The 11,451-nt window shown below is 50.7% G+C and overlaps 1 protein-coding gene across 1 annotated transcript; it reads left to right on the forward strand.

Moving 5' to 3' along the window:
* Window positions 1-1,069: 1,069 nt before the first annotated feature.
* On the forward strand, window positions 1,070-10,810 carry ATXN1 (ataxin 1; the record flags this gene model as incomplete). Its single annotated transcript, XM_082014906.1, has 2 exons — window positions 1,070-2,950; window positions 10,280-10,810. 2 exons carry the CDS (start codon window positions 1,070-1,072, stop codon window positions 10,808-10,810), a joined length of 2,412 nt encoding a protein of 803 aa, XP_081871032.1.
* Window positions 10,811-11,451: the final 641 nt, after the last annotated feature.

Below are 11,451 nucleotides of genomic sequence, written 5' to 3' on the forward strand. Positions count from 1 at the left end.
TCGCTAAGAAACATGGGGATTGTATCCCAGCGGAGATGGAGATGGTGTCGGTGCCTGGCTCTGGCCGACCTGCACATGGCGAGGGGCATCTCCCAGCACAGAGCCCTGCCCGGGCACGGGGGCATGAGGTGTCGGTAGCAGACGGAGTTCAAAGCACTCTGGGGGGACCCCACACATTAAAAACCTGGCTCAGAGCCATCTCTGGCTCTGAGCTGCTGCTGTAAATAGATTGCGTGGATGAGGTTCATTGCCAGGCTGGTAGATGAAGGGCACGTGTGCCCGTAAGGAGCCGTGGCGTGGCGGGGCAGGGGCAGCTGCTGCCTCCGCAGCCCTGCTCGGTGTGATGGGAAGTCACCCGGCAGGTAACTGGGGTTCAAGGGTTCAGGAGTGACCCACCACCTTCCCTCTGCACCCCTAATGGCTACTTGTTGCTAATGTAAATATTTTGTGCATGCATGTTCCTCGGGGCTCCCTGCCCCATGCTCCCGTGCTTTTTAGGACACGGCAGGGTGAAGGCAACGCTGTCGTTGCAGGGAAAGGAGAGGCTGGAAGAGTGAACCAGGCACCTTAGAGGCACAGAGAGTTTTCCCAGAGGAAGGATAAAGTGAGCCGTGGGGAATAGGTGACCACTGCTAAATGCAGCAAGTTATAGCCAGAGAGTTTCTGATCTGCCTAAAGTTTTAATTGTTTTCCTGATATGTTAGTGGACATGCCCAGGATTTTTGCTGCTGTTCACAGTGCAGCTGTCAACTGCTCCTTGACATGAGAGCAGCAATGCCTGACCATTTTCAATTTTTCCAGAGGTTTTTCTTTTTCTCGCTTGCTGTCTTGGGGTGTCATCTCGTTTGTTCTCATTTCTCAGCGCTGATGATGTGACTCCCCCCTCCCTTGCCCACCCTCTCGTTGCAGAATCCAGAGGAGCTGTTGGAGGATCGTGCTCACGGGGAGATGATTCCTCATGAAGTCACTGGATCCCTTGCAGAAATCAAATGTGACTTTCCGTTTATCAGACTGAAATCAGAGCCAGCCAGACAGTGAAGCAAGCACAGTGGAGGGGGGACGGCGAAAGATGAAATCCAACCAAGAGCGGAGCAATGAATGCCTGCCACCTAAGAAGCGAGAAATCCCTGCCACCAGCCTGCCTTCGGAGGTGAAGCCGATCCTGCCAAACGAAAACCACCGTGCAGATAACCTAGCATGGCTCCCCAGCACGCCTGGTGGCCAGGGCGGCCTGGGAGGCCGGCACCGGCCCGGGGGGACGTCGTCAGTGGAGGTGGGCTTGCAGCAGGGTTTGCACAAGTCGCTATCTGCAGGGCTGGACTATTCCCCACCAAGCGCGCCGAGGTCCGTTCCAGCCTCCACCACTCTTCCCACAGTGTACTCGCCCGCCCTCTCCCAGTCAGGGACCCCCGTTTCCCCCGTGCAGTACACGCACCTGCAGCACACCTTCCAGTTCGTCGGGCCCCAGTACAGCGGATCGTACACCGGATTCATCCCCTCGCAGCTGATTTCCCCAACAGCCAACTCTGCGACCAGCGCCGTGGCGGCAGCCACGGCCGTTGCGACCACTCCATCCCAGCGCTCCCAGCTGGAAGCTTATTCCACTTTGCTGGCCAGCATGAGCGGCCTAAGCCAGCAAGGGCACAAAGTTGAGCCGCACCTGGTCAGGACGCCTGGACTGATCGCCGCCGGGTCTCCTCCACCCACCCAGCAGAACCAGTACGTCCACATTTCCAGCTCTTCCCAGAGCACTGTCAGAAACGTCTCTCCTCCAACCATCCCGGTCCCCCTGCACCCTCATCAGACAGTGATCCCACACACCCTCACCCTCGGCCCTTCCTCCCAAGTGGTGGTGCAGTACACTGACTCGGGGGGCCACTTTGTCACCAGGGATCCCCCCAAGAAGCCTGAGAGCAGCCGGCTGCAGGCGATGCAGGCCAAGGAGGTACTGAACGGCGAGATAGAGAAGAGCCGGAGGTATGGCATTTCGCCGTCTGCCGACATAGGTCTACTCAAAGCAGGCAATAAACCAGCTCCCCATCATTACGAGACCAGGCATGTGGTGGTGCATTCGAGCCCCGCTGAGTATGGCGCGCGGGATTCCTCAGGTGTCCGAGCCTCTGTCATGGTGGTCCCCAACAGCAGCACGCCCACGGCGGACATGGAGGTGCAGCAGGCCACCAACCGCGAGACCTCTCCCTCAGCCCTCAACGACAAGGGAAGCTTGCACTTAGGAAAGCCAGCCCACCGGTCCTATGCCTTGTCTCCGCAGCAGGCTCTGGGCCACGAGGGGGTGAAGGCAGTGGCCACGCTGTCCCCTCACACCGTCATTCAGACCACCCACAGCGCCTCTGAGCAGCTCCCCGTCGGGCTCCCAGCAACGGCCTTCTACACTGGGACCCAGCCGCCGGTGATCGGCTACCTGAGCGGTCAGCAGCAAGCCATCGGGTACCCCGGCAGCCTGCCGCAGCACCTGGTGATCCCTGGCACCCAGTCCCTGCTGATACCGGTTGGCGGCGGGGATGTCGAGCCGTCAGGGGTGGCGCCTGCGATCGTCACGTCGTCTCCCCAGTTTGCAGCAGTGCCTCACACGTTCGTCACCACCGCCGTCCCCAAAAGCGAGAACTTCAGTGCGGAGCCCCTCACCACCCAGCCTGCCTACCAGGCCACCATGGTGCAGGCGCAGATCCACTTGCCCGTGGTGCAGTCCATCGCTTCCCCTGCCGCTGCACCCCCCACGCTGCCCCCCTACTTCATGAAGGGGTCGATCATTCAGCTGGCCAACGGGGAGCTGAAGAAAGTAGAGGACTTGAAAACAGAAGACTTCATACAGAGCGCAGAAATTAGCAACGACCTGAAAATAGACTCCAGCACTGTGGAGAGGATTGAAGACAGCCATAACCCAGGCATTGCCGTGATACAGTTTGCAGTGGGGGAGCATCGAGCACAGGTAATGGCAATGCGTGGTGGGGTGCAGGGGATGGATGGGGATGCACGCTGTGGCCCCCCGGGTGCAGCTTTCCTCAGCGCGTCTCAGTCGTTTTGGGTCCGTGCAGGTTTGGTTCTTCATCATTCATATCCGTCAGTGAGAGCAACGCTGGTGCAAAAATCATCCCCCTCACTTGTGCCGTGGAAGCCCTCAGGGTCCCACCAATGATAAATGTAGTCTCTTGGATATGAAACAGGTCTTTCTTATGGCTGGAGAACTCACAGGAAGAATTACCTGATCTTCATGTTTTTTAATTAAAATACAAAATGGTGTAAGCAGTACGAGAGGGTATATTTTGCATTTTGATAGGTGATTTTTCACCTTCCACACCAGAAAGCTCAGGTTAGATTCAGCCAAATCCTACCCTTGAGAGATAGGTAGAGCGCAAGGCAGTGAATTTCCACGGCTTGAAAACTTGGAGCTGCCTGGGAATGGCTCCCTCACACACGTAAGTTACTGAAATGCACTGCAAAGTTTTACTGAGGCTTCGGTTGTGCGTGGTTTAAACACTGCACAGCTCACATAAACTGTGTATTCAAGGGAAATTTGGAAAGAAAAACCATCTATGTGGCTGGGCAGGCTGTGCTTCTGACCTTTGTTTCTCGTTGGTTTGCAATGTGGGAAGAAACCCTGTAACATTCCAAAGGTATTTTTAGGTTAAGAATGAGTACATGTTGATCAGAAAGCATTATCCTGATGCTGCCCATTTGCTGAGCGATTTAGATGCTGCTGTGTTGAGGCTGGAGCAGTTCAGACATACTGGATAGCATTTTGCTTCCTGGAGGTATGCATTTAAATAATCTTGTTGCAAACGTTTTTGGTGTGTGAACTGCAGCATCTGCAGCCCTGATGCTGCACCCTCAGTGCTGGAGAACCAGAATGAGAGAGAGGGAGAGGGGACCTGGACGTGGACACATGTGGTAAAGCACCTCAGGCTGACAGTTTGGAGAAGAAAAACAAGTGATGGTACCGAGGAGCAGATTACACAAAAAATGTCTTACAGTTGCAGCAGTCTGGGGCCCATCCTTCCCCAATTGCATATACATGGCAAATCGCTACCTATGAGACGTCCTCTTTCTCATGTCAAACGTGCAAATTCCCTGTGTCGTTTCGTTGATGTATGTGCGTGCATCTGCACAGCTGTTAGAAGTCGGGCCTCTGGTGCTTTCAGCATAAAGATGATTTTTTCCCCACCGCTCCGTTGTATTTTGCTGCATCTCAGGCTTTGTGATTGGAGGAACCGTCCTTGGATCAGGACCGGCTGCTGTAATTTGCCCCCGGTGCCTTGAACAATGAGATTTCAAAAGCAGCAATCTCCCATCTGCAATTTTCATCTTGCTCTCATTTCTCTCCCTGCAGCCAGGCTACCGGTCTCTGCACCAGCAGAAGAGGTACAAATTAGCAGGTGGTATTTGTGTCGTGTCGCATTCGCAGATCTGTCAGCGCAGGGGACGTGTTGTGGTCCTGGGCGCCGGGAGGAGCGCCTTTGCAGGGGGTGGAGTGCCATCCTCCGGCAGAAAGCAAGAGTCTAAAAATCCAGGGCCAGGCACATGGGTCTTAGCCAGCAAAGTGTCACCTTACGGAGAAGCCTATCCGGAGCGGGCTGACATCATCGCAGCCAAAATACTCCCCAGCTGTGTTTCCCACCGGGGATGCTTCCAGAATGGAGGGCGAGTCACGTAGAGATATGATTAGAAACGGGGGTTTAATTCAGGTTTCCTGCAGACTCCAGGACTTGGGTCTCTTCCCAGATCAGCCGTGTCCCTGCACAGCAGGGACGGCTCTGCCAGTTTTCCCTTGCCTGGGTTGAGAGAGAGAGAGATCGTTTCTATGTGCTTCAAGCCTCCGGTGACCTCACCCTCAGCCCGACGTGGCTATGTGGAAGCATTCAGCCTTATTAGCAGGCACGCGGCAGTCATTACTTGTCAGAAGACTGCCTGCGTGAAGAGGGCTTAGTCTTCACGGCGAGAGAACAGTATTTAGTCGCCGTGCTTCGAGCAGCGGCACTATGGTGCAGCTGCACTTAAATATGTCTTGACTCTGGCGTGCAGCGAGGATTTATCTGTGTGTGTAGTGTCGCTTTGCAACGTATTTTATTACAATTAAGTTTCAGTTGCGTACATGCTTCTGGAAGGAGGGAGCTTTTCGAATCGTAGTATCAAGGGAGTGTAAGTTGTGAGGAGTAAGTGGCATACAAAAATAGCATTGTTATCATTAGCTTTGACTCACGTACTCCTCCCAAGGATCTCTGGGAAGTCATTATAATATTGATGAATTCGTATTTTCAGACTCGGTGCAAACATTAGCTAATTTTCTCACCAATTGAGGGACAGAGGTAAATTATTTTTAGCTGAGCATATACAACTGTAATGTAAATAGGGAGGCACCATGCAGCTGCTGCTGTATCGTATCACCACAAGCCCACAGCTGCCCCCCTCCCAGCACAGCGCTTAGGCCGAAGGAGGTCATCCTCCCTCCTTTTCCTGTCTTCCAATCACCTGGCAAATCCAACCCTTTTCCAGGTATGGAAACCTAGAGGAAAATTAACCCACCTTAAGCTACGTGCCTTTGCAGTGAAATAACTGGCCTTAGCCCTGGAGGGATGCTAGATGTCCATTTCACAGCATCCCTGCTCAGGATTAGGAAGAAGTCAAGTACCAAGTGGACCAGGAACCCAAAGTCCAGCTGTTATTCCTCTGCAATCAAGTTGCCTAGCAGAAAAGACCTATGGATCTGCATCTCTTTGCAATTCCACATATTAGGCTTGTAATAACACTTTCATTATTATTACCTGTCCTTTCTTTTGCTGCCAGGAACAAGCAGAAGCCAGTAATTGACCTCCATTGATGTTAAGGTCAAAACACACAGGAGATGCAAAATAAGTTCTCGGAAATGCTTGCTTTCATCCCTGCGTTTCAGTTCCTGATCATTCCTAAAGCATAGCTTAAAAAGAAAAGATGAACATACAGTTCTTCATTTTCCTTTTTTTAAAAAACAGAATCATAGACACTAGAGGTGGAAAAGTCCCGTTAGAGCATCTAATTAGTAGCCCCAACTAGTTTAATGCGTATTTTTTTAGACCATCGTCTAGTTTAGTTTTCTCCTCTTATGTCTGCACACACACAAACCAGTTACTTTTTCTTTTACTCCACGCTCTCCTTTGCATTATCTTTGGCACATAACAGACACAGAGAGACGTTGACTCCGTTCGCTGCTGCAGATGGAGATCTCTCCCGGCCTTCCCCTCGTGTGATCTCCGTGTCCCCTGGTTAAGAGGGCAGTAAGTCGTTGGTCCTCTGAGCGATGGGGCGGCTGTGGTCTGTCCTCGGATACGTGTCTCTGAATTCTGGGAGTGCAGCAGATAAGAGCTCACATGGTAAACTCGGCAGCCAGTGGTCTGGTGGACAGAGGTGGCTTCTCTTGAGAAATGGTGGGATCACGTGGCTTTGGAGAGCAGCAGCTCCTAACCTCCAACCCCTGGATGCGTTTGTTATAATAACAGTGCCCTGAAGCTGGGCTAGATGCAGCCCTGGGGGAGGCCCACCCAGACCACATGTCGTGCCGGGTGGTCCCCGTGGCATGAGGTGCTGCCTACAACCCCGTAAATCTCTCAGAGGAAATCCACTCCTGTGAAGGCAGGTGTTGTTCGGGGTGATGGGAACATTAGGAGTCCCAAAGTCTTCAAGTAGGAGAGGTCATGCGGGAGCACGGCACTGCAGACTTCTCTCTGTGAGAGGGAGAGCTGCTATTCCACTAATCTGCCCAAATCTTCTCTTTGTGTCCAGCCTGCCACTCCCAGTTTCATCACATTTTAATAATGTCAGGGAGAAAAACACTTAATTGGAAAATCTATGTTTACATTTATTAAAATACAGTTCACACAAACTGCACTTACTAGGCACCTTTTGCTTTAGTGCTTGTTACGTTGGTTGCAGCAGCAAAGCCCCAAGATTAAAGTTGCTTTGTTTCTGTATGATGGGAAGGGTTTTTTCTGGGCATCAGATCTTCCAGCACCTATCACCCAGGCTCCAGCTCCAGCCAGGGTTTCCTGAGCAGTCTGAATTGCTGCCTTACCTTCCGAGTTTGGCTAAGAAATAAAATTATAAAGGGTCTAGAAAATAGCAGATACTCAGTGGCTGCACTGAAGAGTTTTAGCTGTTTTTACTAGTCAGTCTTAAAAAATAGAAATAAAATGTAGCTTGCAGTAGAGCCTCAGTGTGCTTGAAGAGGGACCAACATTTTGGTTTCTTGCTCTATAGTCTTGGTAGTTGGAAAACAAGTTTCAAATTTCTTTCTCTCCTACAATATTCATGGCAAGATATTGGGGGAGGGAGCTTTTAAAATTAATTTTTTAAATTTAATACAGTGGTCAGAAGAAAATTATGTGGGGGTGTTTTTACTGAACTTTCACACTTAAAAGGTCTTTGACTACTATAGCTTGTGGAGAATGGTTACCTTAAATCCCAAGTTAGCTGCATCCAGAAGCAGCCAGCTAACATCCAGGGCTTGATAATTCATGAGGGAACCCATTTCAAATCGGTGGTGGTACATGCACACCATGATCGGATTGTGGAAATTCCAGAATTTCACCATCTTTATTAGTTGGTGTTATTCATGATCACCACCACCAATTCTGGGATTTGTTTCAGTGATCGACATTTCAGACAAGTGTTTTGGATGCCACGTTAAAAAAAAAAGTATAACGTGCGGTGGAAGCATGTTCACATCAGAAGGAACTTGTGTGTCGGTGAGGATGATGCATGCAAGCATGTATGATTCCCACAAATACAAATAGCTTTTGACAAGGATGGGAAAGCAGAAAAAGAAAGAAAAAAGAGGTACAGCAGGCAGAAAGGAAGAAATAAAGAGAAGAGGCATACCAATATAAAGGAGGAAGCTGTGTCCACCAGATGATCCATGCCTGGAGAGAAGCCTACAGCTCTGTGTAGGCAGCAGTTTCCATTTAAGTCCATGGGAGATACTGGATATTCACCACTTCTCCCAGTCAAACCCTTCACTATGATGAACAGGTATGGAATAGGATCCCAAACTCTGGGGAAATATTTCTGCAAATCCTGGCACTGGGGTGTTTCTATCCAACGACGTGGAGGGATGGGACTTTCATGGTTACCTCGTCCCACTGTCTCCATGGTTCAGAGCATAAGCCAGGCCTAGAGAGTTAGGTCCCTTTCCACTATTGCTGTGTGTGCAGTTGACTGTTGGCAGACAGTTCTGGTCAGAAAAGGTTTAATATGACAGAAATTGATGTAGTGGGGGGTATCTTGTGCTTCTAAGTGGCTTCTGTTGAAATTCCTTGTACAGTGGCTTATTATGTTGGGCAGGTGGAGTACTAGGATAATACATGCAGTGTTATTCGTTGACCTAGTTGCAGAAGTACATAGCATATATTTATAGACTTTGTAAGTTTTTTTCCAACAGAATCAACTGTCTCATAAACTGCAGTTGATTGTTAGTGCATGGCACAGTCAACATCCGACGGGAATCTTTGGTTTCCTGGTTCTGGAGCCTCTGTCTCTGAGCTGTGGGACATCCCTGATCAAGTCTTCCTGCCCAAAAGGGATGTGGAGCTGGTGGGGTGTGAGGGGAGCTACCTTGGGCCCTGCTTGCCCCTTTTTCCCTCTGAGGGAAAGCAACGTGAGCAGGGAAGCGGCAGGGCTGCTGGGTGCCGTACTGTCATTGAGTCCAACCTCTTCTGTGAGACAGGCCATGCAACTTCATCCCAAGATTCACACTTGGCATTATGGACTATGAACTAAGGTGTTTGAACACCGGAGTGCAATGTGCATCTCAAACTGCTTCTATTCCTTAATGTTGAAATGCATTTTTAACAATACAAAGCCATGCGCAGCATGACAGTGTTACTTGCTGCCAAGGGTGAGAGGTGGTTTCGTAAGTCTGCTGTGATGTTCCTTTCAAGTGAGTCCCTGTTCCTGGAGCGGGGAGGCTCTCCAGGGAGCTGGTATGCTCCGTGCCTGCTGAATGGCTCAGAAATGAGATGAGCATGTGTATTCAGGTGTTTTCCTGCCCTTTAGCCGCTACCAAACAGGGCTAATGCCATCAGAGCAGGATCCTGCCCCCCATGCCTGAGAAGAGCTTCAAAGGACACGAGGACCTGGGGAGCAGAGCAGTATTTGACTTCAGCATGAGCCACATGGTGTTACACGCTGCAAGTTAAAAACCTCTGCCAAATTTTTAAAAAGTATTAGTCAGAATTTCCTGCCCTCGTTGCGGTGTGCTGGGGGGGGGCTCGGCCCCGTGGGTTGTGAATCGCATGAGCCCACATCAAGTGTTGAGCCTGCAGACGCAGCACCACGCAGTGAGCGCTGGGCTGCTGACATATGCACAGATAAGCGAGTATTTAGGTGCTTTACCATGTTGGAACCTCAAGGCCCAGCATCTGCAAGGTCAAGGAGCAATGGGCACCCTTTGCTGGTCTGTTCTGGCTATGGCAGCTCCCTGTAAGATGGTTAGATAGGATTCATAATCGGATGTGTTTTTAAAGTGGGGTGAACGGGGAGGAAAAGGGGACACGCTGCAGAAAAGGAGACTAGGTGCAGGCACTGCAGGAGGAGGAGAGATGAGCCTCTGCCTGAGGGTGTGCAGGAGGTGAACTCAACTGCAGAGTGGGAGAGCAGGTGTGAGAAGGGAAGAAACTGGACTGGTAACAGGAGTGCTGGGGGAAGGCAGGTTCACACTCGCTGCTCTTCCAGCTACAACTCTATACGTACTCGTGGCCTTCCCCTGGAAATCAGCATGCCTTCGACTGTTTCACACTGGTGAGTATATGCTTGTTTGGGCAGAGGTGAGGATGACGTTCCTGGGGTCATTTAGGAAGCCGCTTGTGAGAACTGAGAGCTTGAGTCATCTTCTGTTTGGAAAGTGCCTGTAGATGTGGATGACAGGCTCTAGGTACCACAAGGGGATGGTGGGGAACGGAGTTTGCCAGATGCTGAAGCTGTTTTGCCTCTTACGCCTCTCTGAACGGCTGGATAAAGGTAAAGCTTGTTTCCCGCTGAGGTCTTGTGCTAAGAAATGCTGAGCTCAGAGAAACCATTAACACCCGTGCGACAAGGACAGGCGTGAAGTCTGGTGGTCGATGTACTGGTTTTGCAGAAACTGAAGAGCACTTTTGCAATTTCAGCTTTATCCCTCTGCCCCACGGCGAGCACCACCTGCCGTGCACGGGCGTGAGGGCACACGGGTGATCTCACGCTCTCCCCTCTCTCTCCCCCTCTGTCTCTCTCTCTGCTGTCCCCTCTCTTCCTGCAGGTCAGCGTGGAAGTCTTGGTAGAATACCCTTTTTTTGTATTTGGACAAGGCTGGTCATCCTGCTGCCCCGAGAGAACCAGCCAGCTCTTTGATTTGCCATGCTCCAAACTCTCGGTGGGGGACGTCTGCATATCGCTCACGCTCAAGAACCTGAAGAATGGCTCTATTAAAAAGGGCCAGCCCATGGACTCAGCTAGTATTTTGCTGAAGCATTCAAAGAATGACAGTCTAGCTGGAAGTAGACACAGGTATGCGGAGCAGGAAAATGGGATTAATCAGGGAAGCGCACAGATGTTAGCTGAGAACGGTGAACTGAAGTTTCCGGACAAAATAGGATTGCCTGCAGCACCTTTGCTCACCAAAACAGAACCCAGCAAGCCCCCGGCAACGAGGAAGAGGAGGTGGTCAGCCCCCGAAACACGAAAACTAGAGAAATCAGAAGAGGAGCCACCTTTGACTCTTCCCAAGCCTTCTTTTATTCCTCAGGAGGTTAAGATTTGCATTGAAGGTCGATCCAACGTAGGAAAGTAAAAGTTGATTGGGGAAAGGAAATTAGGCTATCCCTTGTCATTTTTATCCAGATTACTGTACTGTAGACTAAATAACCCAGTATTTACATGTTATCATCTTATTTTAGGTTTATGTTATAACCTTGTTGTTATAGTTGCAGCTGGTATTATGCAGGAGACTGGTGCATATGTTTTTCCACAAGTGTTTGTCAGTGACTAGGTTTATCGAGTGCTACGGAAGGGGCAGTATCTGCTTCATACACCCTTAGTGGAAATGAATGTGTTGTCATGGCTCCTGTTTTCTAACACCTCGTGTAGGACAGGGTCCAGCTGTGATTTTGTTTTCTTTTCGTCTTTTGTTTTGTTTTGTTTTTGTTTTGTTGTTTTGGTTCCTGTTCTAGGGTTTGGGGGGGGGGGGCGGGGGGGTGGTGAGGAGAAGGGAACTGTAGCAGAGGTGCATGTCACGCGTGGGGTGTGTGCGTGTGTGTGTGTGTGCCTGCGTGCGAGTGTGTGCACGCCAGTCCCGAGGAGGGACTGCGGCTCCGTGGCGGGTCGGTGAAGAGGTTTCCTCACCCCAGAGTGGATGCTGAGGACACAGCCCACGGGTGTTACTGAAAAGGATCGGACAGTCTCTGACATTTTCAACAACAAGCCAACACTTAC

The sequence above is a fragment of the Phaethon aethereus genome, assembly GCF_964289735.1.
Source record: "Phaethon aethereus genome assembly, chromosome: 2".
NCBI classification, from domain to species: Eukaryota; Metazoa; Chordata; class Aves; order Phaethontiformes; family Phaethontidae; genus Phaethon; species Phaethon aethereus.